This window comes from Aquarana catesbeiana, linkage group LG04 (assembly GCF_042186555.1).
Source record: "Aquarana catesbeiana isolate 2022-GZ linkage group LG04, ASM4218655v1, whole genome shotgun sequence".
NCBI lineage: Eukaryota > Metazoa > Chordata > Amphibia > Anura > Ranidae > Aquarana > Aquarana catesbeiana.
Genome location: NC_133327.1, coordinates 414520959 through 414548199, shown reverse-complemented (window position 1 = coordinate 414548199; position 27241 = coordinate 414520959). Strand labels below are relative to the sequence as shown.

At 42.6% G+C, this 27241-nt stretch overlaps 1 protein-coding gene across 6 annotated transcripts in view; it reads right to left on the bottom strand.

The window, feature by feature from the left end:
* The window catches only part of EYA4 (EYA transcriptional coactivator and phosphatase 4), a 403396-nt gene that overhangs the window by 268500 nt on the left and 107655 nt on the right, over window positions 1–27241 (bottom strand). For 5 of the 6 annotated variants that reach the window (XM_073627302.1, XM_073627303.1, XM_073627304.1 and 2 more), the window contains exon 3: window positions 19311–19442. The exons of the other annotated variant lie outside the window; for it this stretch is intronic. In XM_073627302.1, the coding sequence (XP_073483403.1) occupies window positions 19311–19442 (132 nt within the window). The remainder of the gene's footprint in view (window positions 1–19310; window positions 19443–27241) is intronic. 6 annotated transcript variants of the gene reach the window in all.

The following is a 27241-nucleotide window of genomic DNA, read 5'->3' as shown; positions in this document are numbered from 1 at the left end:
AATAAGGGGAAAATTGAAAGAAGCAAGAGGAAGATGGAGGAGAGAGGAGAGGAAAAGGGGAAAAAAATGTTCTTGTGCTAGATATAAAAAAGAAATCAAGTTTTTGTTTTTGAATTTCTTTTTAACGCTACTCCTATGGACAGGCTTGATTTAATAGCAACCTAAACATTCATTTTGTTTGACCCTCATGGACAAAAGGTTTACATTCAAACAATAATGATACCAGTCCTGACCACTTAAACTTAAACATTTTGCACTAATGTATACAATGACCCATATGGGTGTTTTCACCTCTAATATACAGGGGGGCTTCTCTCTATGTTGTTTTTTTTTTTTTTTTTTTTTCCCCCTTTTAGGTCTCCAATAACTACACGGAAATTATACCACTCCCACAAGTTTACATAAAACCTTTCAGTGTTATCCTGAAATATTTTAATAACATGCACAAAATATTCCTCTCTTTTCTAGTTTCCCATTTAGCTTGGCTCATCCGCCGCAGCTAGATTGTTCCCCTACCCACTCTCAGAGCCTGTTATTGCCCCTTTTTTTCAGGGTCAACACCCCAGACTTGCATGGTGGGCATAGGACAATTGAGTTCTCATTTTTGTTATTTGTAGTCAAGTCACATGTTGTCACTTGACCCCCAAATTTTACATTTTTCATGTTTATTAGCCATTTTGGCCTATATTATTCAGTCCATATGCAATGGAAGATACAAGTCATCAATGCATATCCTCAGATCTGCTTTGATGGCTTTCTCTTCAAGTTACTTTTTGTTTTTGGTACAATGCTGTTTACAAATACAATATGTTACACTAATTGACATTGGTAATCCTTGGTGTCATGGAAATATCCATAAGTATATTCTACATAACATGATGTTAGACTCTATTTATCCCTACCACTTAATTCAGTTAATACCTTATTTCTAGTTGAATAATGGGTCTCAAAATCTTTTCTCATAATGTTCAGGGAATCAATTCCCCAATTAAAAGGAATAAGGCTTTCAAACATTATAAAAGACTGGGTGCCAATATAATACTATTACAAGAAACCCATTTTTCAACTACAAATCACCCACAATATTTTGATAAGACATACAGCCAGTTCTACTATACCACTTTTTCCAGTAAAGCACGTGGGGTGGCTATCTTTATTCGTAACTCAATTGTTTTTGATATACGGGAACTATATAATGACGTTGATAGTCGTTTTATAATTATAAAAGGGCAGATAAACGATAAACCATTAACAATTTCCTCTATATATGCACCGAATGAATCACAATCCATATTTTTCTCTACACTTTTGGATATTGTAGACTGTCACAATTCCACACATACAATCTTAGGTGGCGACTTTAATTTAGCGGCACACCCTGCCCTTGATAGAAGCAGAGTAGCCCCCTCCTCAAAAGCCTTTTCCAATCCTATCAACCGCTCCCTTAACAAATTTTAATTGATTGACTCACGGAGAGCCCATAATGTTGGAATTAAAGCATACACACACTACTCATTCCCGCACGATTGTTATGCTCGTTTGGACTACATTTTTTGCACCCCGATACTGCTGGCTAACTCCTCGAATGCACATATTCACACCTGCCCATGGTCGGACCATCAAATTATTTCCTTTGATACATCACACATAGGTTTAGCCCCTACCCCTTTTAGCTGGCGACTTAATGATTCACTACTAACGGATCCTTCTATCACACAACAGATCACTAAACATATAGAGGAATACTTCTCACATAACTCAACAGAAGAAATACCTCCCTCTTCACTATGGTCTGCTCATAAGGCAGTTTTAAGGGGTCACCTAATTAACATCGCCTCTGTTAAAAATAAAACTAGACTATCTGACATTAAACGCCTTACTAAAGACCTATATAGCCTTTACAACACAATTAGTCAAACCCCATCCCAAGATCTTACTCGCCAGATTCAAACTAAACGCCAAGAATTAGACTTAATCCTCTCAACAAACATAGAAAAATCCCTGAGATTTTCTAAAGCCAAATACATACTCCATAGCAACTCTACCACTACTATGTTTGCGAGGAAGCTAAATCAAGGACAAAAACCACCTCATGTTTACAAGCTGAGAGATCAAAGGGAGAATCTGGTTACCCACCCACAAGAGGTTCTAGATATATTTTCTAACTTCTATAAAAATCTCCTCTCAGGTCCACAAACACACCCCTCAACATTCTCACTCAATTGGCTAGACGGCCTACAACTCCCTTTACTATCTAGCCAGCAAATAGCCACTCTCAATTAACCATGTACAGACCTTGAAATTAATAATGTTATCAAATCTCTAAAACCATCCACTGCCCCAGGTCCGGATGGATTCACCACCTCATATTACAAACAATTTGCACCATTATTATTTCCCAAACTAACTAAACTGTTCAACCATATTCTACATGGCAATCACTTCCCTGATGACATGCTATTAGCTAATTTATCCCTAATCCCTAAACCACACAAAGATCATTCCCTCCCACAAAATTTTCGACCCATTTCGGTCCTGAACAATGACCTGAAAATCTTTGGTAGAATCCTAGCAGACAGATTAGCCGGAGTTGTCTCATCTCTGATTCACACGAATCAAACCGGCTTCATCCCTGGTAGACAAAAAATAGATAATATCAGACTGGTCTCAAATATTATCCAAGATGTTAATCTACATTCTCGCCAGGTCTGCTTATTAAGTCTTGACATACACAAGGCGTTTGATAGTGTAAAATGGTCTTACCTGGACCATCTACTCCCTAAATTTGGAATATCAGATAAATTTATACATGGATTCAATGCCCTATACCACACACCCCAAATTAGAATCAAAATACCAGGTAATAACTCTGACTTCTTCCAGCTGAGTAGAGGCCCAGGCAGGGTTGCCCATTATCCCCCTTACTCTTTGCATTAGCAATTGAACCTCTTGCACTATCAATAAGAAATAACATTAACATTAAAGGTTACACCAAGGGCCATAGGGAATTTAAAATGAGTTTATATGCAGATGATGCACTCCTATTTTTAACAGACCCACTAATCTCTCTACCGAATCTGTTGACAGAACTTCATAAATTCCATAAGCAATCTGGTCTAAGTATAAACTTAAACAAATGTTCGGCACTTCCTGTTAACACCACCCCCATCATGACTTCCAACTTGCAAGAAAAATTTCCCTTCATATGGTGCCCCCATTCATTTAGGTACCTTGGAGTACACATCACCTCCTCCTATAATACTTTCTACAAACATAACTATCCACCTCTCTTTTCTCAAATTAGTACTTTATTACAATTATGGTCCTCATACCATATTTCATTCCTGTGTAGAATTTGTGCCTTCAAAATGACAATCCTTCCAAAACTTCTCTATTATTTCAGAGCACTTTTAGTCAACATTTCCAAAACTAGATTAGATGCTCTTCAAAGGGAAATTAATAAATTCATATGGTCAGATAAAAAACCCAGATTCAGCTACTCCCTAATGCATAGGCCGCAAATCATAGGGGGTCTGGGACTACCAAACATCTGGCAATACTTCTTAGCGGCCAGATTCTCACAGCTAGCACAATGGTCCGCCCATATAGAACATATACCATGGTTATCTTTTGAATACATCTCGATTTCCCCATTATTTCTCCCAGGTCTTCTATGGTTTGATAAAAATTCTCACTGTAAAATCCTAAAACAAAATTTAATAGTTGCTCATTCCTTCCAAATATGGCTCAAACACAAAAACACTCTTAAACTTTCCTCAGAAGTCCCCCCCCCTTTAGTCCCATTCCTAGGGGATCCTAGATACATACAGGCATATAATGAAGACAGCCTCTATACACTGTGGCTAAACAATAAACTAACCTCGCTTAGATCCCTTGTCAACCACCTGAAGTTCCCCACTGTCAAATCCTCCAATCTAAAAATGGACTCCCAAATTCAGAAATTGTTAGATATACCCAGATCAGAAATTTCTTTGCAGATCACTATGCATTATCACTACAACCTCCATATACAATTTTTGAACACATCTGTATAAACTCCCCAAGAGATAGAGGTTTAATCTCCCTATTATACAGTCATATCAACAAACTTTCTCTCCCAGAGTAATCGGGACCCATGCTACATTGGGAAACAGAATTAGACTGCTCCTTCACAACCCCATCTTGGGAAAGAATGATAGACAACCTCCGCAAGTGCAACTGTGCTATCTCAGTTAGGGAAACACTAACTAACCAGATGGTATTTAACCCCTCTAAAAATCCAACTTTTACCCTACAGCCTCCCCTAATTGTTTTAGAGGCTGCTCAGAACAGGGGACTCTCGTACACATATTCTGGAGCTGTAAGTTCCTAAAACCAATATGGCAAGCTGCAACTATTTGAATTAAAGAAGCCTCAGGCCAAACAATAGAACTAACACCCACAATATGTCTTCTGTTCCCCTCCATACCAAATATTCCAACCCCTTGTAATGGACTAATACACTCATTGTTTAGTGCAATACAATGGATGATCACTCTCAATTGGAGATCAACTAATCTCATCTGGTCGCAAGTACTAGCTAGAATGGAAGTGATGAAACTCACTGAAAGAATCCAACACAAACTCCATGACAATATGAATATCTTTAACAAAAAATGGCCATATTGGAATCCTCCTTAATCCTCTAGATTTCTCCTAATATCTATACACCATTATAATCAATGTATTTTCAATCCTTCTGCTCATATTGCCTAGATGATATTATCATTCACCAAGTCCTTTTTCTTCCTTTTTTCCTTTTTTTATTCCCAATAACCCTTATTGATGTAATTTGTTGTACAACACCACTTCATTGTATGTAACCATTTGCTTTGTACCACCTTTTTTCTAATTGATCTTCCAATAAAAACTTTTGTAAACAAAAAAAAGAAATTCATGTCTCCGGTGCACTGCATGTACAGTGGGAACGGAAAGTATTCAGACCCCCTTAAATTTTTCACTCTTTGTTATATTGCAGCCATTTGCTAAAATCATTTAAGTTCATTTTTTTGCCTCATTAAAGTACACACAGCACCCCATATTGACAGAAAAACACAGATTTCTTTACATTTTTCCAGATTTATTAAAAAAGAAAAACTGAAATATCACATGGTCCTAAGTATTCAGACCCTTTGCTCAGTATTTAGTAGAAGCCCCCTTTTGATCTAATACAGCCATGAGTCTTTTTGGGAAAGATGCAACAAGTTTTTCACACCTGGATTTGGGGATCCTCTGCCATTCCTCCTTGCAGATCCTCTCCAGTTCTGTCAGGTTGGATGGTAAACGTTGGACAGCCATTTTTTTTTTTTTTTTTAACAAAAGTAAGCTTTATTGTTAAACTGAGGACATTTGTACAAAGGCGGTATATAAAAAAATTTTGCATACCAAGAAGTAGGCGAGAACAGGAAGTAAGAGAAAAAGGAGAGGGGTATCATACATTACTTATACATGGATATGTTTGTCATAGAAAGATACAAAGTTACATCAAACCATATATGGCTACAGCGACATTAAATTGCAGTGTCTATCTGATGGAGCGGCCGTAAATAGCATTACCGTCCATTGGTTTAATGAATATGGTAAGTTAGTCCGTACAAGTGCTTGTCTTATCTAGCCATTTATCCCAAACTTTGTGAAATTTAGTTGGGCAACCTCTGTTTTTGTACATCACCTTTTTATATGGTAGTACTGTGTTAACTTCCCTGATCCAGGCATGTAGAGTGGGGGGTTCTGTTCTCATCCAGTGCTTGGCTATTAATTTCCTGGCGCTAAATAATGATTCGCTGAGAAGTGTGATCAGGGATCTGTCAGTGATGGCGTCTGGGAGTAACCCAAGGAGGCATGGTCTGGGGTCAAGTTGAACTGGTGACCCCATGTGGTCGTGGAGGAATTTTATGATTTGTGCCCAGTAGCTTTGTATTTCTGGGCATGACCAGAGTAAGTGAAAGAATGAACATGGGTTGTCGGAGCATCTTGGGCATTTTGGGTCTTGATGTGGGGAGAATTTAGCAATTCTGGATGGTGTAAGGTATGCCTTGTGTATTATATAGAGTTGGGTAAATCGGTCAGAAATTTTAGGTGAGGTAATTTTAACATTTGCCAGTATATCTTCCCAGTCGGAGATGTCTATAGGCCCCACATCCTCCTCCCATCTGAGTCTTGCTGTGTCTGCAATCCGTGCTACCGATTTGGTGCGGAGTGTATTGTAGAGGGTGGATATAAGCTTGTCTGGGTTTGTCCCTGTGATTATGTCTACAAGTGGTACTACTTGGGGATTGGGAAGTTCGCGCCCGAACTGGGTTTGGAGCGCATGTCTCAGCTGTGTGTAGTTAAATTGCATATGAGGGGGGAGATCAAATTCCTCACAAAGTGTTTGGAAGCTTCTTATTCCAAATACAGTAGTAATCTGGAACAAGAACACTATTCCCTTGGCTGCCCATCTAGTGGCTCCTGGTAGAGAGATCAATTCCCTCAGTTGGGGGTTGTGCCATAAGGGTGTGTGCGAGTGAAAGTAGTCAGCTCCAGTTAGTTTAACTGCTTTCTCCCACACATGTCTATGTTGAGATAGCAATAAATCTCGGTCTTTGCGTTTGTCATGTTTGCTGCCTTTCCTGAATATCACTTGTAGTGGGGAGTGCATGTCACCGTTTGGTCTTTTGCATATTAAGGCTTGGTATCTAGTCTCGTCTGTTTTGTGGATGTGATAAAAGTGCGAGAGTTGTGCCGCGATGTAGTATGTATATAAATCCGGTAGGGCCGCACCTCCCGAGGAGGTTGGGTTTTTGAGCGTGTTCCATGCCAGTTTATGTCTGTTAGGTCCCCATATAAAGGAATTAACTATTTTGTCAAGAGATTTAAAGATGCTAAGAGGGATAAGTACCAGAGAGTTCCAGAATATATATAGGAATTTTGGGAGCAATATCATCTTAAATAGGTTGATCCTGCCCGATACGCCCAGGGGGAGTCTTGCCCAAGTTTGTGTACGGGACTTTAAGTGTAGAAAGAGTGGTTCAATATTGTTAATAATGTAAACTAGCGGATCTTTGGTAATCTCTACTCCTAAATACTTAATAGAGGAAACTCTCTGCAGGGGGAGTGAGGCTGCAATTTGTGGCGGGGGCGATAAATCAAGAGGGAGGATCTGGGATTTGGACCAGTTCATATTTAGGCCTGAATGTTTCCCGAATTCTTCAATGGTCAGTAAGGCTGCTCGAAGGGATGGGCCCGTGTCTTCCAGGTAAAGGAGCATATCGTCTGCATATAGACTTAACGTCTCAGTCAAAGGTCCTACGCGCAACCCACGTATGTCTGGGTTCATCCTAAGGGAATTGGCAAGATGTTCCACCGCGAGGGCATACAACAACGGGGATAATGGGCAACCCTGACGAGTTCCCCTTTTCAGTGGGAAGAGGTCAGACAGCCATCTGTTCACCACCACCCGGGCCATCGGGGAGTAGTACAGTAATTGTACCCATTTTACAAAGTTTGGGCCGAACCCAAATCCTTTTAGGCATTCCCATAGGTAGCTCCACTCCACAGAGTCGAACGCCTTTGCGGCGTCGAGAGTCACGATGGCTCTGTCTCCCATGTGGTCATGTTCCGCCTGGACATTCATGTGAAGGCGTCTTAGATTCATGGCTGTGTTTTTCCCCGGCATGAATCCTGTCTGGTCAGAGTGGATAAGCGAAAGGATGCTGTTATTAAGGCGCATAGCTAGTATTTTGGCTAATATTTTAATATCGGCTTGGAGAAGCGAGATTGGGCGGTAGGACTCAGGTAGGCGGGGATCTTTTCCTGATTTGGGAATTACTATAATTACCGCTTGGCGGAGGGTTTCGGGAAGGGTCTCAGTTTCAAAAATATATTTGTATAATGTCAATAGTTCAGGGCTCAGAATCTCTGAGTATGCTGCATAGAAGTCTAATGGAATGCCATCGCCTCCAGGCGCCTTAGCTGGTGCAAGAGATGCTATGGCAAGAGCTATCTCATCTGCCGTGAGAGGAGCTTCCAGCTCTTCCACTTGGGATTCTGAGAGTTGTGGGAAGGGGATGTTCTGAAGGAAGGTCCTAGTTTTCTGTGGGGCGACCTCAACCTTGGAGGAGTATAGATCAGTGTAATATTTCTGGAATGTTTCAGCGACAAGTTGCGGGTCCGAGAAAGTTTCATTATGTGAGCCAGCAAGGGTTACCGGTACTGAGGGGTGTGATTCTTGTCGGGCTAAATATGCTAGTAGTTTCCCTGCTCGCTCTCCTTGCTCAAATGAACGCTGTTTCAGAAAGAAAAGTTTCTGTTTGGCTTTCTCGTAATGAAGTTGGTCTAATAGGCGAGTGTGAAGTTAAAGTGCGGCTGCTCTGTCAGGGGAGGGGTCATTTTGAAATTCCTTTGTCAGTACGTCTGCTTTGGCTGAGGCTTGGTGAAGGGTTAAGTTAGAGGAGGTTTTAATCCTGCGTAATTGTGAAGATAGGATAGTGCGGACGTGTAATTTAAATGCTTCCCACACCTGTCCCACCGAGGCTGTGTTTCTGTTAGTGGCAAAGAAGAATTGCCACTCTTTGTATATGTCTTCTTGGTCTTTCAACAGTGATAGCCAGAAGGGATGAAGACGCCACACAGGGGGTCCCATTTTCGGGTTAAGTTGTAAGGTCGCCCAACATGGAGCATGATCGGATATAGTTCTAGTGTGGTAGCCCGAGTCCGACAGGCGGGGAAGAAGTGTGTTGGACACCAGAACCAAATCGATGCGGGACATAGTAGAGTGGGTTGCAGAAAAGCATGAGTATGCCCGAGTGTTGGGATGGTTATGTCGCCATGTGTCGGTTAATGAAAATTCTTGTAGTGTACGTCCAAGTCGGGTAGTGTCTGGAAGGGTTGTAATTGGGTTTGTCTGTATTTTGTCTTTTTGGGGGTTTAGGACCATATTAAAATCGCCCAACCATATGGCTGGTATGTTGGGATGTTGTGCCATATACAGTAGGCCTTCAGTGACCAAATTAGATTTGTAAGGTGGGGGTATGTAAAATGCCATTATGAGGTACTGTGAGCCATTTAAGGTGCAGTGCAGAAAGATAAATCTACCTTGGGGGTCTGTGCGTATGGTGATGACTGTAAAGGGAGTGGTTTTGGCTACAAGGATTGATACCCCCCTCGAGTGCGGAGAGTGGGTGGCATGAAATGCCCATCCTATCCATGGTCGCTTTAGTGCGAGTTGAAGTTGGCCGGTAATATGTGTTTCAACTAAGACTGTTATATCTGCGCGGTATGTTTTAAGGCAGGCAAAGACTGCAGCACCTTTAATTTTGTCACGGATCCCACGAATGTTCCAAGTGAGAAACTTTAGGTTAGCCATGATGGTATGGTATTTGATTGTATATGCTGAGGTGTATGCAGGGTGTTTACAAGGGCCTGAGCCATCACTCTCCACACTGAAGCGGGTCTGCACCACCCCCCATGCCCCGACTGACCACATGTACATGCACTCATAACATTAATCCTCAAGTTATAACACGTATTCTTAATCTTAACTTTTGCTTTAACATTTCCCTTGCCCTCCCTCCCTGCCCTCAGTCGCCCCAACTTGACTGGGGCCTGCATCCCAAAACTTGTGCAATGTGAATAGACAATTATTACTTGCAAGTTACTTAGCATAGAAAAAAAAATTTGGAAAATAGAACCAAGTGCACATTAAACTGATCAATCCTGGCAGCAGCCTATAGGGCAGTGCCAGCATTGATGTGATGCCTCCCGTCGAGGACGAACAAATTCTGGATATAAATCCAGCGATGGAGCAAACGCTGCAACAGTTAATTAACAGGGTCTTTAAAATAAAAAAGAGAAAAACAGGGGAAGAAAAAAAAGAAGGAGGGGAAGTTCCTGAGTTCTCGCTCCAATGTGGCATTTAGAAAATGAAGATCAGCACAGTTCAGATTGGCTTAGAGTGGCTGTGTGAAGGTATTCCTTCCCCTATGCACCTCCATAACGTGGTTCATGTTCAGGCGGAAGCCTGGGAGGGTAGAAGGAGAAAGTGTTAGCATGGTAGTTCCGGGTGTATGGCTCTCCACGGAGGAGATACAAAGCGGGAGGATAGTTCTTTGAAGGGAGGGGAAGAGGTAAAAGAAGGGAGCAAGGGGGGAAAAAGGAGACCATGTATTAGGGAGCCCATGGCAGTTCAGCAGTAAAGGGGGGCATAGTAGGAAGTTCCGATCAGCACGGGGGGTCTTGGTGCCTCGTTGTTATCTCCCTTGGCCGTGGCGTTATGGATGGTTGTAGATCGGTGTAAGTTTTGTAGCGGTCACTCGCAGCACACGTCACTGAGCAGAGAGTGTGTAGGAAACTAAAAGGGAGCACTTACAGTAATCAGTAGGCATGGATGTGTTTCAGGCAGGTCGATTTCTTTGCGCGTCCAACTGATCTACCCATGACGAGGCCTGGCCGGGGTCTTCAAAGAAATGCACTCGATCCTCTCCTACTATGCGAAGGCGAGCCGGAAAGAGCATTGAGTATTTAATGGGGAGTGCTCTCAGACGGCGCTTGGTATCAGAGAAGCGCGCCCTCTGCCTCTGGACCTCCGCAGAGAAGTCCGGGAACGCTGAGATGAAGCTGGACTGGAATGGAATATTCCCCTTCAGTCTGGCTAGTTGCAAAACCGCATCCCGGTCTCTGAAATTTAGCAGTTTTGCAATAAAAGTGCGTGGAGGTGCACCCTCAGGTGGGCGGCTGGCCGGCATGCGGTGGGCACGTTCCACCACAAATGTGGTCGAAAAGGCATCTCTGCCATATGCTGTGATTAAGAGCTGCTCCAGAAAGGTGGCTGGGTCTGTCCCCTCGGAGCCCTCCGGTAATCCAATAAACCGGAGATTGGACCGGCGGGCACGGTTCTCCAAATCGTCATGCTTCTGGGCTAGTTGTTGTAGCTGACGTTGTAGCTCGTCTTGCGAGTGCTGCATGGGGTGTAATATGTCCTCCGTCCGCCCAATCCTAGTCTCAGCCTCGGTCACTCGCTCCCGAAGTTTGGTCATATCGTGCCTGATAAGTGATATGTCTACCTTCACCTCCTCTATCTTTGAGGTTAGTGTAGATTGGCAGAGGGAGATTGCCTCTAGTACCTTAGCTGTACCATCCGGCTCGCGCTCTGTGTGTGAGGCCGCGTGAGGTGCTGCCGAAGCGCCATCTTGTTCCTCTGGGTCCCGCTCCGTCCGTCTGTAGCGGTCGAGAGATGTGGAGGCCGCGCTTCTTTTCGGCGGAGACATGATGGTCTGAGGTCACACCGTAAGGTCCCACAAAGGCAAGGGGATAAGTTAGGTTTTTAGGGTGCAGGATGTGTAGAAAAGGATCTGCCACGAGCGGAGCTACAGGTACGCACGTCCGCTCACATCGCTGTCCAGGCCACGCCCCCCCTTGGACAGCCATTTTTAGGTCTCTCCAGAGGTGCTCAATTGGGTTTAAGTCAGGACTCTGGCTGGACCATTCAAGAACAGTCACGGAGTTGTTGTGAAGCCACTCCTTCATTATTTTAGCTGTGTGCTTAGGGTTATTGTCTTGTTGGAAGGTAAACCTTCGTCCCAGTCTGAGGTCCTGAGCACTCTGGAGAAGGTTTTCCTCTAGGACATGTACTTGTCCGCATTTATCTTTCCCTCGATTGCATACAGTCGTCCTGTCCCTGCAGCTGAAAAACACCCCCAAAGCATGATGCTGCCACCACCATGCTTCACTGTTGGGACTGTATTGGACAGGTGATGAGCAGTGTCTGGTTTTCTCCACACATACCGCTTACATTTAAGGCCAAAAAGTTCTATCTTGGTCTCATCAGACCAAAGAATCTTATTTCTCACCATCTTGGTGTCCTGCAGGTGTTTTTTAGCAAACTCCATGCAGGCTTTCATGTGTCTTGCACTGAGGAGAGGCTTCCGTCGGGCCACTCTGCCATAAAGCCCCAACTGGTGGAGGGCTGCAGTGATGGTTGACTTTCTACAACTTTCTCCCATCTCCCGACTGCATCTCTGGAGCACAGCCGCAGTGATCTTTGGGTTCTTCTTTACCTCTCTCACCAAGGCTCTTCTCCCCCGATAGCTCAGTTTGGACGGACGGCCAGCTCTAGGAAGGGTTCTGGTCGTCCCAAACGTCTTCCATTTAAGCATTATGGAAGCCACTGTGCTCTTAGGAACCTTAAGTGCAGCAGAATTTTTTTGTAACCTTGGCCAGATCTGTGCCTTGCCACAATTCTGTCTCTGAGCTCTTCAGGCAGTTCCTTTGACCTCATGATTCTCATTTGCTCTGACATGCACTGTGAGCTGTAAGGTCTTATATAGACAGGTGTGTGGCTTTCCTAATCAAGTCCAATCAGTATAATCAAACACAGCTGGACTCAAATGAAGGTGTAGAACCATCTCAAGGAAGATCAGAAAAAATGGACAGCACCCGAGTTAAATATATGAGTGTCACAGCAAAGGGTCTGAATACTTAGGACCATGTGATATTTCAGTTTTTCTTTTTTCATAAATCTGCAAAAATTTCAACAATTCTGTGTTTTTCTGTCAATATGGGGTGCTGTGTGTACATTAATGAGGAAACAAAATGAACTTAAATGATTTTAGCAAATGGCTGCAATATAACAAAGAATGAAAAATTTAAGGGGGTCTGAATACTTTCCGTCCCCACTGTAGATTAGGGGCCAGGCGCATGGATTAAGGGGGCTGCGTCCCTGCACCCCTTATGAATGGGCTGCCACTGGCATGGACTAAAACGCACTAATACCTTATTACCTCTGCTCTCCAGCTCTAAAATGTGGGCAAGCAGTTCTACCAGCAGCCACATCCCATCCTGATTAAACTGCTTATGCAATGACATTGGTAAGAGGGATGTCAACAGGAATTTTGGGGCACGGGTAAAAAAGAAGGATTGCAAGGGACCATTTGCTACAGCAGGTGCCAGTAGCAAGGAAGTCCTTGGGACTGTGGTTTAAGGTAAGTTCACCTTCTAGAAAAATTAGCATTGTATTTTTTAATCAGATTGGGGTGATGGAAAGGGGGTAATTTTAACTTTTTGTTTTTTTTTTCTTTACTGCCCCCAATTAGGCTTTAATTTGAATTAATTTCAAGCCTGCACAAAGCATAAACTGTAGTGTAGACCAGCTGTTATTGAGGAAAAACTCTGTGATCTAGAATCAGCTAATTGACAGTACAAGGCAGGTTTAGCTGTGTCTTCCAGTGTGTAGGATAGTTTCATTCACGTAAAGATTTGTTATCAAATCAAATTAAAGTTAAAAAGTATGTTTTTGTGAGATTCTAATGCAACAAAAGGCATATTACATAGCTTTTAAAGTTGTATGAATTCACCAGTCTATCCAGTTAAACCTGTGGTGTGTGTGTGAGTTTATGTGAGTAATAAAGCCCATATCCTTGTATGTTGAAATTGTTAGGATGTACATCTAAAAGTTTTTTTAAACTATTGACACTCCCTGCTGAGTTCCACATCCTCACCGCTTTGACAGTAAAGAACCCTCTATGCAGTTTAAGGTTAAACTGCTTCTCTTCCAGTTTTAATGAATGGTTGTGTGTCTTTTTAAACTCCCTCCCACTGAAAAGTTATTTCCCTATGCTAGATTCACCCAGTGGTGTATTTAGGTTTTGTGCTGCCCTAGGTCTGACTAAACTTGTGTACCCCCTAATTTAATTATGACCCACCCCTTCCTGTCAAGGCCACACCCTTTCCTGTTTAAGACCTGCCCTGTCATATGTAAACCCCACCCCTTCCTATTTAGGCTCAACCTTTTCCTCTCAGAGCCCCACCTCTTCCTCTCTGTGGGTACCAAGTGCCTACTTGTATATTTTGTTGTTTTGTATACCATTTAAAATGTTGTATCTATTATTTTCAGTGCCCGTCAGTACAGTCCCATCAGTGCAGCCTTATCAGTGCCCATCAATGCAGTCTTATCAGTGCTCACCAGTGCAGTCCCATCAGTGCAGTCCCATCAGTGCAGCCTTATAAGTGCAGTCCAAACAGTGTGACCTTATCAGTGCAGCTTATCAGTGCCCATCAATACAGTCCCATCAGTGCAGCTTATCAGTGCCCATCAATACAGTCCCATCAGTACAGCCTTATAAGAGCAGCTTATTAGTGCCTATCAATACAGTCCCATCAGTGAAGCCTATCGAACAGAAAAAAGTGCCCAAGAGGTATAAGAATTGTACCTGGCTGTGCTGGTGGTTCCCCTCATCCTCCTCTCTCCAATCGTAAACCCACAGAGCCTGGGGTGCCAGTCCCTGCCCTCCCTCCACGGTCAAGTCACCACCAGAAAACGGTGAGAGGGGGGGCTTTTTTGTGCGGGAATGCCGCCCCCGAAAAGTGCCACCCTAGGCCTGGGCCTTGGCCAAGAAAAAGCACTGACTGCACCCCCAACCACTACTTGCTTCGGTACCCCCGTCCAAAACTGTTTGCAGCTCACTTCTGCACCCCGTCCAAAACTCACTTCTGCACCCCCTGCCACAACTCACCTTTGCACCCACCATCCACAACTTACTACTACACCCCAATCCACAACTCACCTGCACCCCCTGTCCATAACTCACATCTGCACCCCTCTTCTGCAACTCACCTCTGCACCCTCTTTCTGCAACTCACCTCTTCACCCCCTGTCCACAACTCACCTCTTCACCCCCTGTCTGTAACTCACCTCTTCACCCCCTGTCGCACAACTCACCTCTTCACCGCATCCGTAACTCACCTCTTCACCCCCTGTCCGCAACTCACCTCTTCACCCCCTGTCTGTAACTCACCTCTTCACCCCCTGTCCGCAACTCACCTCTTCACCGCATCCGTAACTCACCTCTTCATCCCCTGTCCGCAACTCACCTCTTCACCCCTTGTCTGCAACTCACCTCTTCACCCCTTGTCCGCAACTCACCTCTTTACCCCCTGTCCGCAACTCACCTCTTCACCCCCTGTCCGCAACTCACCTCTTCACCCCCTGTCCGCAACTCACCTCTTCACCCCCTGTCCATAACTCACCTCTTCAACCCTGTCTATAACTCACCTCTTCACCCCCTGTCCATAACTTATCTCTTCACCCCCTGTCTGTAACTCACCTTTTCACCCCGTCTGTAACTCAACTCTTCACCCCCTGTCCGCATTTCACCTTTTCACCCCCGGTCCGCAACTCACCTCTTCACCCCCTGTCTGTAACTCACTTCTCCATCCCCCATCCTTCTGCAAATCACATCTGCACCCCCTGTCTGCAATTCACCTATGCACACCCCCCCTTCCATGACCGCAGCTCTCTTCATCACACTTCTCCTCTTTTACAGCTTACCTTGGCACCCCTGGCCACAACTCACTTTTGCACCTTTTTCTACTGTTTATCTCTGCAACTCCCCAACAGCTAAGCTTTGCATCTCTTTAACTTATCTCCCTAATTCTGCACCTAATTTCTGACCTCTGTATCTCCTCAGCTTTGCGTAAGCCTCCCCCAACCCCCTTCTTTCTGCCTTTACCCATGCAGTGTACAGAACTTGTGGCTGCACTTGTTTCCACTTGCCAGTGGCAACCACAGGATCATCAGGTGCGGGGGTCACCATCCGGACACCTCTAACTCAGCATGTAATGCCCCACCTCCTGCCCACGAACACACAACGCCGGGCAACTGTCTCTCCATTGTTTTGGTGCAGCATCTGGGAGATTCTGTGGAAGCCAAAGGGAGAGATGCGCTCCAGGTTGTCACTTGTAAGCACAGAACTGAGGCTTCTGTGTTTACTAGTATCAGTAGACAGCGGTGAGCACACCCGCGTTGAGCCTAGATGTCACGGAGGAGGGGAGGTGGAGCCTCCGGCAGTTGCTTAGAATGCCGCCAGTCACTGGCTGCTTCTGGGGCACCAGTCCCCGCCCTCCCTCCTTGGCCAAGTCACCACCAAAAAATGCAGCCGCTACAGGCTGGGGGCTGCAACTGGGGACAGTTTATGTGCGGGAGCCAGGACTCGGAAGAGGGGGGGCTTTTTTCATGCGGGGATGCCGCCCCCCCCCACAAAGTGCCACCCTAGGCCTAGGCCTTGTCGGCCTAGGCCAAGAAACAGCACTGCATTCACCAGTAAGGCATTTGTATATTGCTATCATATCTCCTTTCAAGTGTCTCTTCTCCAGAGAGAATAAGTTTAACACTTATAGTCTTTCCCCATAACTGAGGTCCTCTCGTCCCTTTATTAGCTTTGTTGCCCTTCTCTGGACTATCTCCAGTTCCAGCACATCCTTCTTGAGCAGTGGTGACCAAATCTGAATGGCATACTCAAGATGCGGCCGGATCAGAATCTTGTAGAGTGGCAAAATTCCACTTTTTAATGCATGCTAATATTCTGCTGGCTTTGCTTGCAGCAGCTTGGCATTGAATGCCATTGCTAAGCCTATCATCTACTAGGACGCCCAGATCTCTTTCTATCCTGGATTCCCCCAGTGGTTCTCCCCCTAGCTAGTAATTTGCATTCACATTTTTAGCACCCAAATGCGTTACTTTACATTTTTGAACATTAAACCTCATTTGCCATGTAGTTGCCCACACCATTATTTTATTGAAGTCCTCCTGTAAGGTTTCCACATCTTGTTGTGAAGTTATTGCCCTGCTTAACATTGTATCATCAGCAAACACTGAGATTAAGCTATTTATACCAACCTCTATATCATTTATGAATAAAACCGAATTGGTCCCAGGACAGATCCTTTGGACACGCCCTTGTAACCAGGTACATACTCTATGTTTCATGCTGACAGACCTCAGTTTGTAAAGTAAACATTTATGAGGAACTGCATCAAATGCCTTTGCAAAATACAGATATACCATATCCACAGACCTACCTTTATCTAGATGGCAGCTCATAGAATGTTAACAGATTGGTCTGGCAAGAATGATTGTTCTTGAATCCATGCTGATTACTACTAATGATACGATTTTCATCAACAAATTCTTGGATATAGTCCCTTATCATCCCCTCCAAAAGTTTACAAACTAGACTGACTGGCCTGTAGATATATATCTTAGCCCTTTTTAAATATTGGTACCATGTTGGCTTTTCTCCAATCAGCTGGTACCATTCCAGTCAGTAAACTGTGCATAAAAATTAGGAACAATGGTCTAGATACCACCTGATTGGGTTCCTTAACCCCTTCCCGACCAGCCGCCGCAGTTGTACTGCGGCAGGTTGGCTCCCCTGGGCAAAACTACCTTACGTTGTTTTGCCTTTTGAGGGGGTGTGTGCGCACCGCCAGAGCCGATGCGAGTGCCCGGCAGTCACGATGACCACCGGGCACTTGCGGGCGCTCCACACAGAGACAGAATGGAGATCTGTCAATGTAAACAGACAGATCTCTGTGCTGCAGGAGTGAGAAGCACGATCTGTTGTTCATACTAAGTATGAACAACGATCGGTCTCCTCACTCAGGCAGTCCCATCCCCCCAGATTTAGAATCACTCCCTAGGATACACAATTAACCCCTTGATCGCCCCCTACTGTTAACCCCTTCCCTACCAGTGACATTTACACAGTAATCAGTGCATTTTTATAGCACTGATCGCTGTATAAATGCCAATGGTCCCAAACATGTGCCAAAAGTGTCCGATGTATCCGCCATAATGCCGCAGTCTCGATAAAATCGCTGATCACCGCCATTACTAGTAAAAAAAAAATAATAAAAATGCCATAAATCTTTCCCCTATTTTGTAGATGCTATAACTTTCGCGCAAACCAATCAATATATGCTTATTGCGATTTTTATTACCAAAAATATGTAGAAGAATAACTATCGGCCAAAACTAAGGAAAAAAATTAGCTTTTTTTAAAAAAAATTGGGGATATTTATTATAGCAAAAAGTACAAAATATTGTGTTTTCTTCAAAATTGTCGCTCTTTTTTTGCTTAAAGCGCAAAATATAAAAACCACACAAATGATCAAATACCACCAAAAGAAAGCTCTATTTGTGGGAAAAAAAGGACATCAGTTTTGTTTGTGTACACCATCGCACGACCACGCAATTGTTAGTTAAAGCGACGCAGTGCCGTATCTCAAAAAATGGTCTGGTCATTGAGCAGCCAAATCTTCCGGGGCTGAAGTGGTTAAAGACTCTCGGGTGATTTGTTTATGTTAATTTTTTCAAGTCTATTTCTGACACTGGCTTCTGTTAGCCACAAGGGTAAATTCAGTGATGCATTATTACCATTACAGTCTTGGTTACTATATCCCCCTTTTCCTTTGCGAAAACTGAGGAGAAGAATACATTCAAAACAGTTGCCTTCATCTTTTGTAACCTAATTCCCTTCATCATCTCTTAGGCCTCATGTACAGTGCTGCTGGTAAACGGACGTTCAGAGGCAGTTGGATGCTTTTTTCAACTGCCCCTGAACTCATCCAATGTTATCTTATGTGTCCATGTACACAGGCTCGTTTAATGTCGTTTTTAGGCAGTTGCGTTTATAGGCTTTTCTTAGAAGGCAAAAAAAGAGTTGCCGAAGTTTACGACGTTTCAGACGCCAAACGCGGCTAAACGCAGCTAAATGTAACTCACATTTAGCCGCGTTTCATTTACAGGAGTTTTTCATTTTTGGCTATTTAATATATATATATATATATTATATATATATATATATATATATATATATATATATATATATATATTTTTTTTTTTTTTTTTTCAAACACGGCTAAACGCGGCATGTAAACACGGCAAAACTGATGTTTTAAACATGGGTTACTATCTGTCAAGTTAAATCGTTCAGGAGAGGTTGTAAAAACGTCCCATGTACATTAAGCCTTATGGGCCAATATGCTCTGGCCTCACTTTCTTACTGTTAATATATTTAAAACTTTCTTTGGATTTTTTTTTACTCTCCTCTGCTATGTGCCTTTTGTGATCTATTTTAGCTGCCTTGATTGTGCTCTTACACTTCTTATTGCATTCTTTATAGTGTTGGAATGTGGACAATGACCCCTCAGCCTTATATTTTTTTAAGGCCATTTTTTCTCTTTTATATGCATTTTTATGTTATAGTTTAGCCACCCAAGTTTATTCTTAGCTATTTTATATTTATTGCCCATTGGAATGCACTGTATAATACCTTATTTATTAATTTATTAAAGCACTACCATTTTTCCTCAGTGTTCCTTGTTCCTAGAATTTTATCCCATTTAATATCAAGTAGCATAGAGTACAAATTAGGGAAGTTGGCTCTTTTGAAATTCAGTGTACTTTTATTACCATTGTGTTTCCTTTTCCTGTGATTTATACTGAATGTAATTACCTTGTGATCGCTGTTTCCTAAGTTGCCCCGTATTTTCACATCCGCGATCAGATCCGTGTTGTTTGTAATCAGTAGGTCTAGTAATGCTTTATCTCTTGTTGGTGCATTCACCAAAAGACCCATGAAATTGTCCTGCAAGATATTTAGGATGCAGATGGTTTATCATTATGGGGTTTACTGACAAAAGGCACACACAAGGTGTGTTCCAGTATGGCGTGTGATGGCAATATAGTACAAGTAGTTTTACTCTCACACTGAAATATTGACAATGATATGGATGTTATCCCCCCCCCCCCCATAGGTGTGGCTTGAATATAATATGAGAACCTTTGAAACATATGGTACACTCCAATTAAGTTTATGAGGCTAACAATTAAAACAATTAAATTAAAAATTATAATTTATTAAAATAAATGTATCTACTCTACTGGATGTTTGCAGATAGAATGAAGGTTAGCAGAGCTTTGCAACAGTACAATCAAACAAAAGCAGTAAAAACAATATAGTATAATGTTAAACCAGTCTTAACAATATATGAAATAAATCTGTGCTTAAGCTACATAATTTTTAAATCTGTGTAAAATCCACAATAAAACAGAATGCAATGATTTGCAAATTTCATAAACCCATATTTTATTTACAATAGAAAACAGAAAACACATCAAATGTTTAAACTTAGAAAATGTACCATTTTATGAAAAAAATAAGGTCATTTTGAAATTGATGGCAGCAACACATCTCAAAAAATGTTTACAATGGTGCAGTATCCTCCGTTCTTTTAACCACTTAAGGACTAGCCTCGTTTTGAGATTTTGGTGTTTACAAGTTTAAAACAGTTTCTTTTGCTAGAAAATTACTTAGAACCTCCAAACATTAAAAAATTCACTTTTTTAATTAAAAAATAAGACAACAGTAAAGTTAGCCCAATTTTTTTTATATTGTGAAAGATAATGTTACACCAAGTAAATTTATACCCAACATGTCATGCTTCAAAATTGAGCCCGCTCGTGGAATGGTGTCAAACTTTTACCCTTAAAATATCTCCATAGGCGACGTTTAAAAAATTCTACAGGTTGCATGCTTTGAGTTACAGAGGAGTTCTAGGGCTAGAATTATTGCTCTCGCTCTAATGATCGTGGAGATACCTCACATGTGTGGTTTGACCACCGTTTTCATATGCGAGCGCTACTCACGTATGCATTCGCTACTGCACGCGAGCTCGTCGGGACGGGACGCTTTAAAAAAAATTTTTTTTCTTATTTATTTTACTTGATCTTATTTATTTTTTTACTGTTTAAAAAAAAAATAAAAAATTGAGTCACTTTTATTCCTATTACAAGGAATATAAACATCCCTTGTAATAGAAAAAAGCATGACAGATCCTCTTAAATATGAGATCTGGGGTCAAAAAGTCCTCAGATCTCATATTTGGACTAAAATGCAATAAAAATAAATAAATAAATAAATGTTGTCATTTGAAAAAATGACATTGAAAAAATGGCCCTTTGAGAGGTATGGACGGAAGTGATGGGTGGGGGCCATCTTAGCCTCACTCTTCTGCATACCCAGCCACGACAAGGACCCGATCGTCTCCGCCACTGCCGACGGCTCAAGTAAGCGGCAGAGGGCGCGGGAGAGCGCCGTTAGGGGGGGCCCTCTCCCACTGCCAATAACGGTGATCTCACAGCGAATCCACCGCAGACACCACCATTATCATAAACACGACCGGCTCCTGAAGAGATGGGTACCTCGGTTGTGGTAGCAGCTCCTGCCATTACCAAGATATCCATCTTCAAAGTGCCAATGTATATGTACAGGAGCCGGTCGGCAAGTGGTTAACAACACTCTGTAAACATCTAGGAATTGAGGAGACCAGTTGCTGGAGTTTTGAGAGAGGAGTATTTGCCTAATATTCAATTTTAACAGTCCTGGGTCTTTTTTGTCATATTTTTCATTTCAAGATGTGCCAAATATTTTCAATTGGTGAAAGGTCTGGACTGCAGGCAGGCCAGTTAAGTACCTGGACTCTTCTACTACAAAGCCATGCTGTTGTCATAGATGCAGTATGCATTTAGCATGGTTCTGCTGAAGTATGCAAGGCATTTCCTGAAAAAGAGGTTGTCTGGATGGGAGCATATGCTGCTCTGAAACCTGGATATATCTTTCAGCATTGATGGTGCCTTTCCAGATGTGCAAGCTGCCCATTCCATATTCACCCATGCATCCCCATACCATCAGAGATGCTGGATTTTGAACCGAGCGCTGATAATAACTTGGAAGGTCCCTCTCCTCATTAGTTTCACCCATGGTTGCCTAAAATAAAGTAAATGTTGATTTGTCTAACCACAGAACAGTTTTCTGCTTTGGAACAGACCATTTTAAATGAGCTTTGGCCCAGAGAAGATAATGGCATTTCTGGATCATGTTCAAATATTGCATCTTCTTTGCATGATAGAGCTTTAACTTGCATTTTTGGATAGCACGGCGAACTGTGATCAGAGACAGTGATTTTTGGAAGTATTCCTGAGCCCATGCAGTGATGTCCATCACAGAATAATGCCTGTTTTTAATGCAGTGTGGGGCGAAGATCACAGAATCCAATATTGCGTTTCAGCCTTGTCCTTTGTGTGCAGGGATATCTCCAGATTATTGGAATCTTTTGATGATATTATGTATTGTAGATGTATTAAACCCATTGCCGCTCACCCACAGTAACCTCACTGCAAGCGAGCGGCAGCTGCAGGCACTGCAACAAACCAGTACGTCACAGTGCACATGCACAGTGGCGTGATCCCGTGACCACTGTGTCCATCATGGTGCTTGGTACCTGGCCGCTGTGAGCAGCTGGGGTATTATGTGATTGCTATGACCAATCATAGTGATTACATGATTACAAGTAAACAAAACAGTCATGAATGGCTTCCCTTCATGACTGTTTGCTTACTGTTGTGATGCAGTGATTGGCCCACAGTTATCACATGGTCCCTGGCATCCTGTACCATGTGATTAGTTGTAGCCAATTGCAGATCACAATAGTAAGTAAGCTATCATGAATGAAAGCCATTCATGACAGTTAAAACTACTGCTTATAACAGTGATCATCACTGTCATCTACTTTCCAAAAATAGGTAACTTGGGGGGTATTTGTACTGTCCTGGCATTTTAGGGCCTCAAGAAATGAAATCAGTATGACTTCTGTACATTAGAATTGATGAATATATATACCATAGTTTGTAGACTGTATACCTTCCCTCTGACTCTGTAAGATGCTCTTTTTATACCCAATCATGTTACTTATCCGTAATGCTCATAAAAATTACATGGAGTGGTGGAGCACAGAGGGTTAATGCATTTTGTGCTTAATCATAGCATGAAAGCGTGCAATGCGTTAGCCCTCTGTGTTCCACGGCTTCATGTTACTTTTATGAGCATTCTCAATAAAAACAGTTATATTAGAGTGCAGTCACCCACTATTTTTCTTTACATGCACCTCAGAGCAAGCTCAATCAGCACCCTTTCCCTTACAGGAGTACAGGTAGATGTGCCTTGAGAGCTGCTACTCCTTCTATGAGCTGTCACTTACTATGATAAATAAATTAGTTACAAAATTATTGTTAGGGTTTTTACACACACTAGCACATTAGAAACACTTCTACAAATTATATAAAGCCTTACAACAAAGGGAACTAACTGCAAAGGAATAATGCCTTTTCCAAAAGGGAAAATACTACTATGCAAATACAAAAAAAATCTGCACTACATGTACAGATAAACAAATTATAGAAAAATGGCATACAATTGAAAAGTCCCAAGCGCTGATTGGTGCCTCACTAAACCAAGCCTCACTGTGAACGCCGAATCATCAGCGAGCCTACCCAGGTCGGACAATCCCAAACACTGAGTGGTGTCAGGTGCGCAAGTGTGTGCACAATCACTGGAGAAAGAATTAATCATGAATTGCAATAAACCGCTGGCTGGAAGGGGGTATGAGGTCAGGTATCTGGGAACCATAGAACTCATATGGAGATAGGTACCCCAAAAAAAGCAATAAAATGTCAACAAATTACTAAAATTGTCAAGTCAACCAGTGCGATCCGTGTCACAGACCTGACATGAATTGACTTGAGCATAAGGGGACATTCTAAAGATAAAATAAACAAAGGCCACCCGGTGGCCATGTTAAAAATTGCAACAAGATATATAAATGAAAAGAGGAAAATAGAAATAAAATTAACTATAGGTAATAGAGCTGTGTATCCTTACGAACACACAGAAGTCATACCTATATTGTATAAATAAAATAAAGGCAAAAAAGCCTCAAAATAATCCTAAACAAATAGGTCCCATCTAGCAGCATGGTCCGGGTCACAGACAGGAACCTGCTTATAAAAGACATAAAGGGACATGTCAATGAAAAGCACGGTGGCCACCTAGTGGCCGTATTCAAAATGGCACAGCACTATAGAGCCATGTCAGAAAACTAATCCCAATGGATATATTGAATCAAATGGAACCAATAAGCCTAATCGTGACTGTAATAGGACCATAGCCCCACAAATTCGTCTTGAGGAAAATATTGATAGAAAACATTCCAAGAATAGATCCCAAAAGACAAATAAACAATATTTAATAATAATATTGGTATTTTTAAATGAATCCTTATTATTAGTTTTTATTAAGGAAAAATCGGATGGGCCATAGAAAGATAATAAAGGACGGTATGTTTACCCCGCCACCTCATTAATGGCGCTATGTAGGTGGTCTTGATGGATGGGAAGTCAAAGCATAAGCCTTCAAAAAATTCACCAAGGGCACAGTTTGAACATCGAAATACAATACCATCTCTCAAACGCAGCTCATCCAAGTACCTAGAAATTGGGCTGCATACTTCATGTATATTGGTTAATGGCAAAAAGTTGTATCCCTCCTTAGGAATTATTAATAAAGGCATTTACGTCCACGTTGACATTCATGCCGTGTGGTACATAGCTTTTGAGCCTGTGGATCCAGGACATCTCACTCTTAGAGATCTCCCTGACCAACAGGTTACCCTGCCAATGTGGTTTGTACTTATCAATACCCACAAACAGGGTATTGGAGGGGTCCCTGTTATGTACCTGGTCGTAGTGTCTGGACACAGGGTGCTTGTTATAGCCTCTCTTAATATTCCCTATATGTTCGTTTAGACGAACCCGCAATGCCCTTTTGGTCTTCCCCACATACTGAAGCCCACAGGGGCACTGTAAGAGATAGACCACCCCTACCAAGGTGCATGTAATAAAGGGTTTGATATCATATGATCTTAAAGTGCTAGTAGATGTAAACTGGGTAATTCGCCTAGCCCTATTGGCGTTTAGAGGGCAAACTTGGCATCTTCCACATTTATAATAGCCAGTAAGGTTTTGGAGAAAGTTGCGATTCTCACATGGAGGATCTTGGACAGAGGGAGCTACCTTACTCCCAAGAGAGGCCACCCCCCTAAAGACCACTCTAGGTCTAACTGGTAAGATTGGGCTCAAAACTCTGTCACTACCCAGCAGATGCCAATGTTTCTGTATCAATTGTTTAATATCGCGATGCTGTACCGAATAGGTGGTAATAAACGGCACAGCATCTGATACAGTAGCATTATGTCGGGGTACATCAGACAAAAGTGAGAGTCTGTCTCGTGCCGTTTTCACGGCCAGAGACAGAGATGCACGGTCATATCCCTTCTCGATGAACCTATCCATAAGAAAGGATGCTTGTTCATCAAAGGTAGTAATGTCTGAGCAATTGCAACTCAGACGTAAAAATTGGCCCTGGGGGATAGCTCTGAGCCAAGGCTCGTGGTGACAGCTATCCACCGGGATGTAAGAGTTCCTGTTGGTCACCTTGAAGTGAGTTGATGTCACAAAATGGTCCTCCACTATCTGGATCTTCAGATCCAGAAAGTGGATAATGTCACGACTGGCCTCAAAATTTAACCTAATACCCCTGTTATTATCGTTTAGAGATGTCATGAAGTTCTGTAGCTCCGATTCACAACCATCCCACAGGAGGAGGACGTCGTCAATGTATCTGGCCCACAGGAGCACCTCCGATCTCCTGGGTGCATCAACGATGGTGGAGCAAGCACCCTTTTTTCTTCTCACAGCAAGAATTTATGTTTTCTGGAACTTTTTTAAGATATTTTCATATCACTTGGGTGATTTATTTTTTATACATGGACTTTTTATTATCACTTTGAGCATTTTATTTTTGGATTGATTATTCATTTGACATGTGTTTTGTATATTATGTATACACTAAAGGGGAACTCTTCACTTAGTTCTAAATATTTGGTTTGGTGATGATGTGTATGATCACCAATCTGTTTTAGCGCGATTCAACCCCCCTTTTTTTCTTATTTAATTTCACTGTGTTTGTGTTACATAGACGCAGCTATAATTGTTATTGTTTATGTATTTCACTGTAGCGCAGTTATTCCCCTCATTTTTCTTATCACGTTTTGAACACATTAATTGCAGCTTGGTGACTGGCTCATACCAGTATGGATATTTTCGAATTCCGGGCAAAAAGAGTGGTAGACACTTCAGGTGTTTTTGATTCCACCCCATTATCTTTAGACTCGGGAATTAGTGGTCTCTTTATGAGACTGAAAAATCTGACACATACCCAATGGGACATTGCCTTCCTTGAAACGTACATCAGGGAGGCCATGGTCCCGAGAAGTTTGCGATGGGAGGTCCCCCCTCAGAAGGGTGACCCAGACTTGGAGGGTTGGTTCAAACATTTCAATGACTCAGGAATTGGCCTTCTACGTTTCCTCATTCAGAGAAAGAGAGATAAACTCTTTTGTCTGGATGGGGAGATCAAGACTCTTAAGGACCAACTAGCCCCTCATATTAATAGTGAAGAATATAAGGAACACTCCAAGCAAGATTACCAGTCTGGGTTTGTGTTTATCTGGCAAAAAAAACTTGCCTCACTTGAGGAAGAAAACAGGAGGATGGACACACAATCACAAGATCCTGTTCCTCCCAGTGCTATGCCTGTTCTACCTCAGGAGAGACAAGCGACTCAGCACACACCCAGGAGGGATGTCGTCCTAAGGCCATGGAGAAAAAATCTAAAGGTCATAAAGATAGATTGAATCATGGCCCTGGGGGTACTCCCTCCAGGGGACTACCGGGGAATTCTAGATATGATTACTATGGGGATTCAAACCCTGGTCATCATGCACAACCATATGATATCCCCCCCACTAATTCGGGAAACTCATCATGGAGTCCTAACCCTCTTAATTACAATATGAGACCCAACCAGCTCCCTTATGGTCCCTCTTCTGATGGTTACGCAAATTCGGTCCCGTTGCAAAATCGGTTCTATCCTCTGTCCGACCTGGATACCCCCAGACACCGGAGAAATAATACCGATGGTTACAGACAGAATTACCCTATGAGGAACCAGAGTACTCATTATCCTGTAGATTCCCGACGGAATTGTACCTATTCTGGTCCACCACAATACCCTGGTCCCTCTGATGGCAGAAAAAATCAAAATTGGGGTTTTCCCAGGGATTCACGGACAGCCAAATGCCCCGTAGAACGAAAAGAGGAGTCAGAGGGGGGAGGCAGGTCCAGGCATCCAAAAAGAAAAAGGACCTAGGAACTGGCATTTTCAATTTATCCAAACAAACTCTAACTGATCCCGAGAATAGACTGTTGGATAAAGGTTTGAAATTTGCTCCACCTAGGAGCTTGAGCAAGTTTCAAACCTTTATGGATGTGCACAAATTCACTCGAAAGTTGCACATTAAACGTTATATGTTATCTAACCCTATGAATGGGGTGGGTAATGTAATGAGAGGAGAATACCAACATCCAACCTCTCTAATGCCTCTCTTTTCAATCCTCCTAGCCCCGTGGCTCCGGCCATTCAGGTATTTA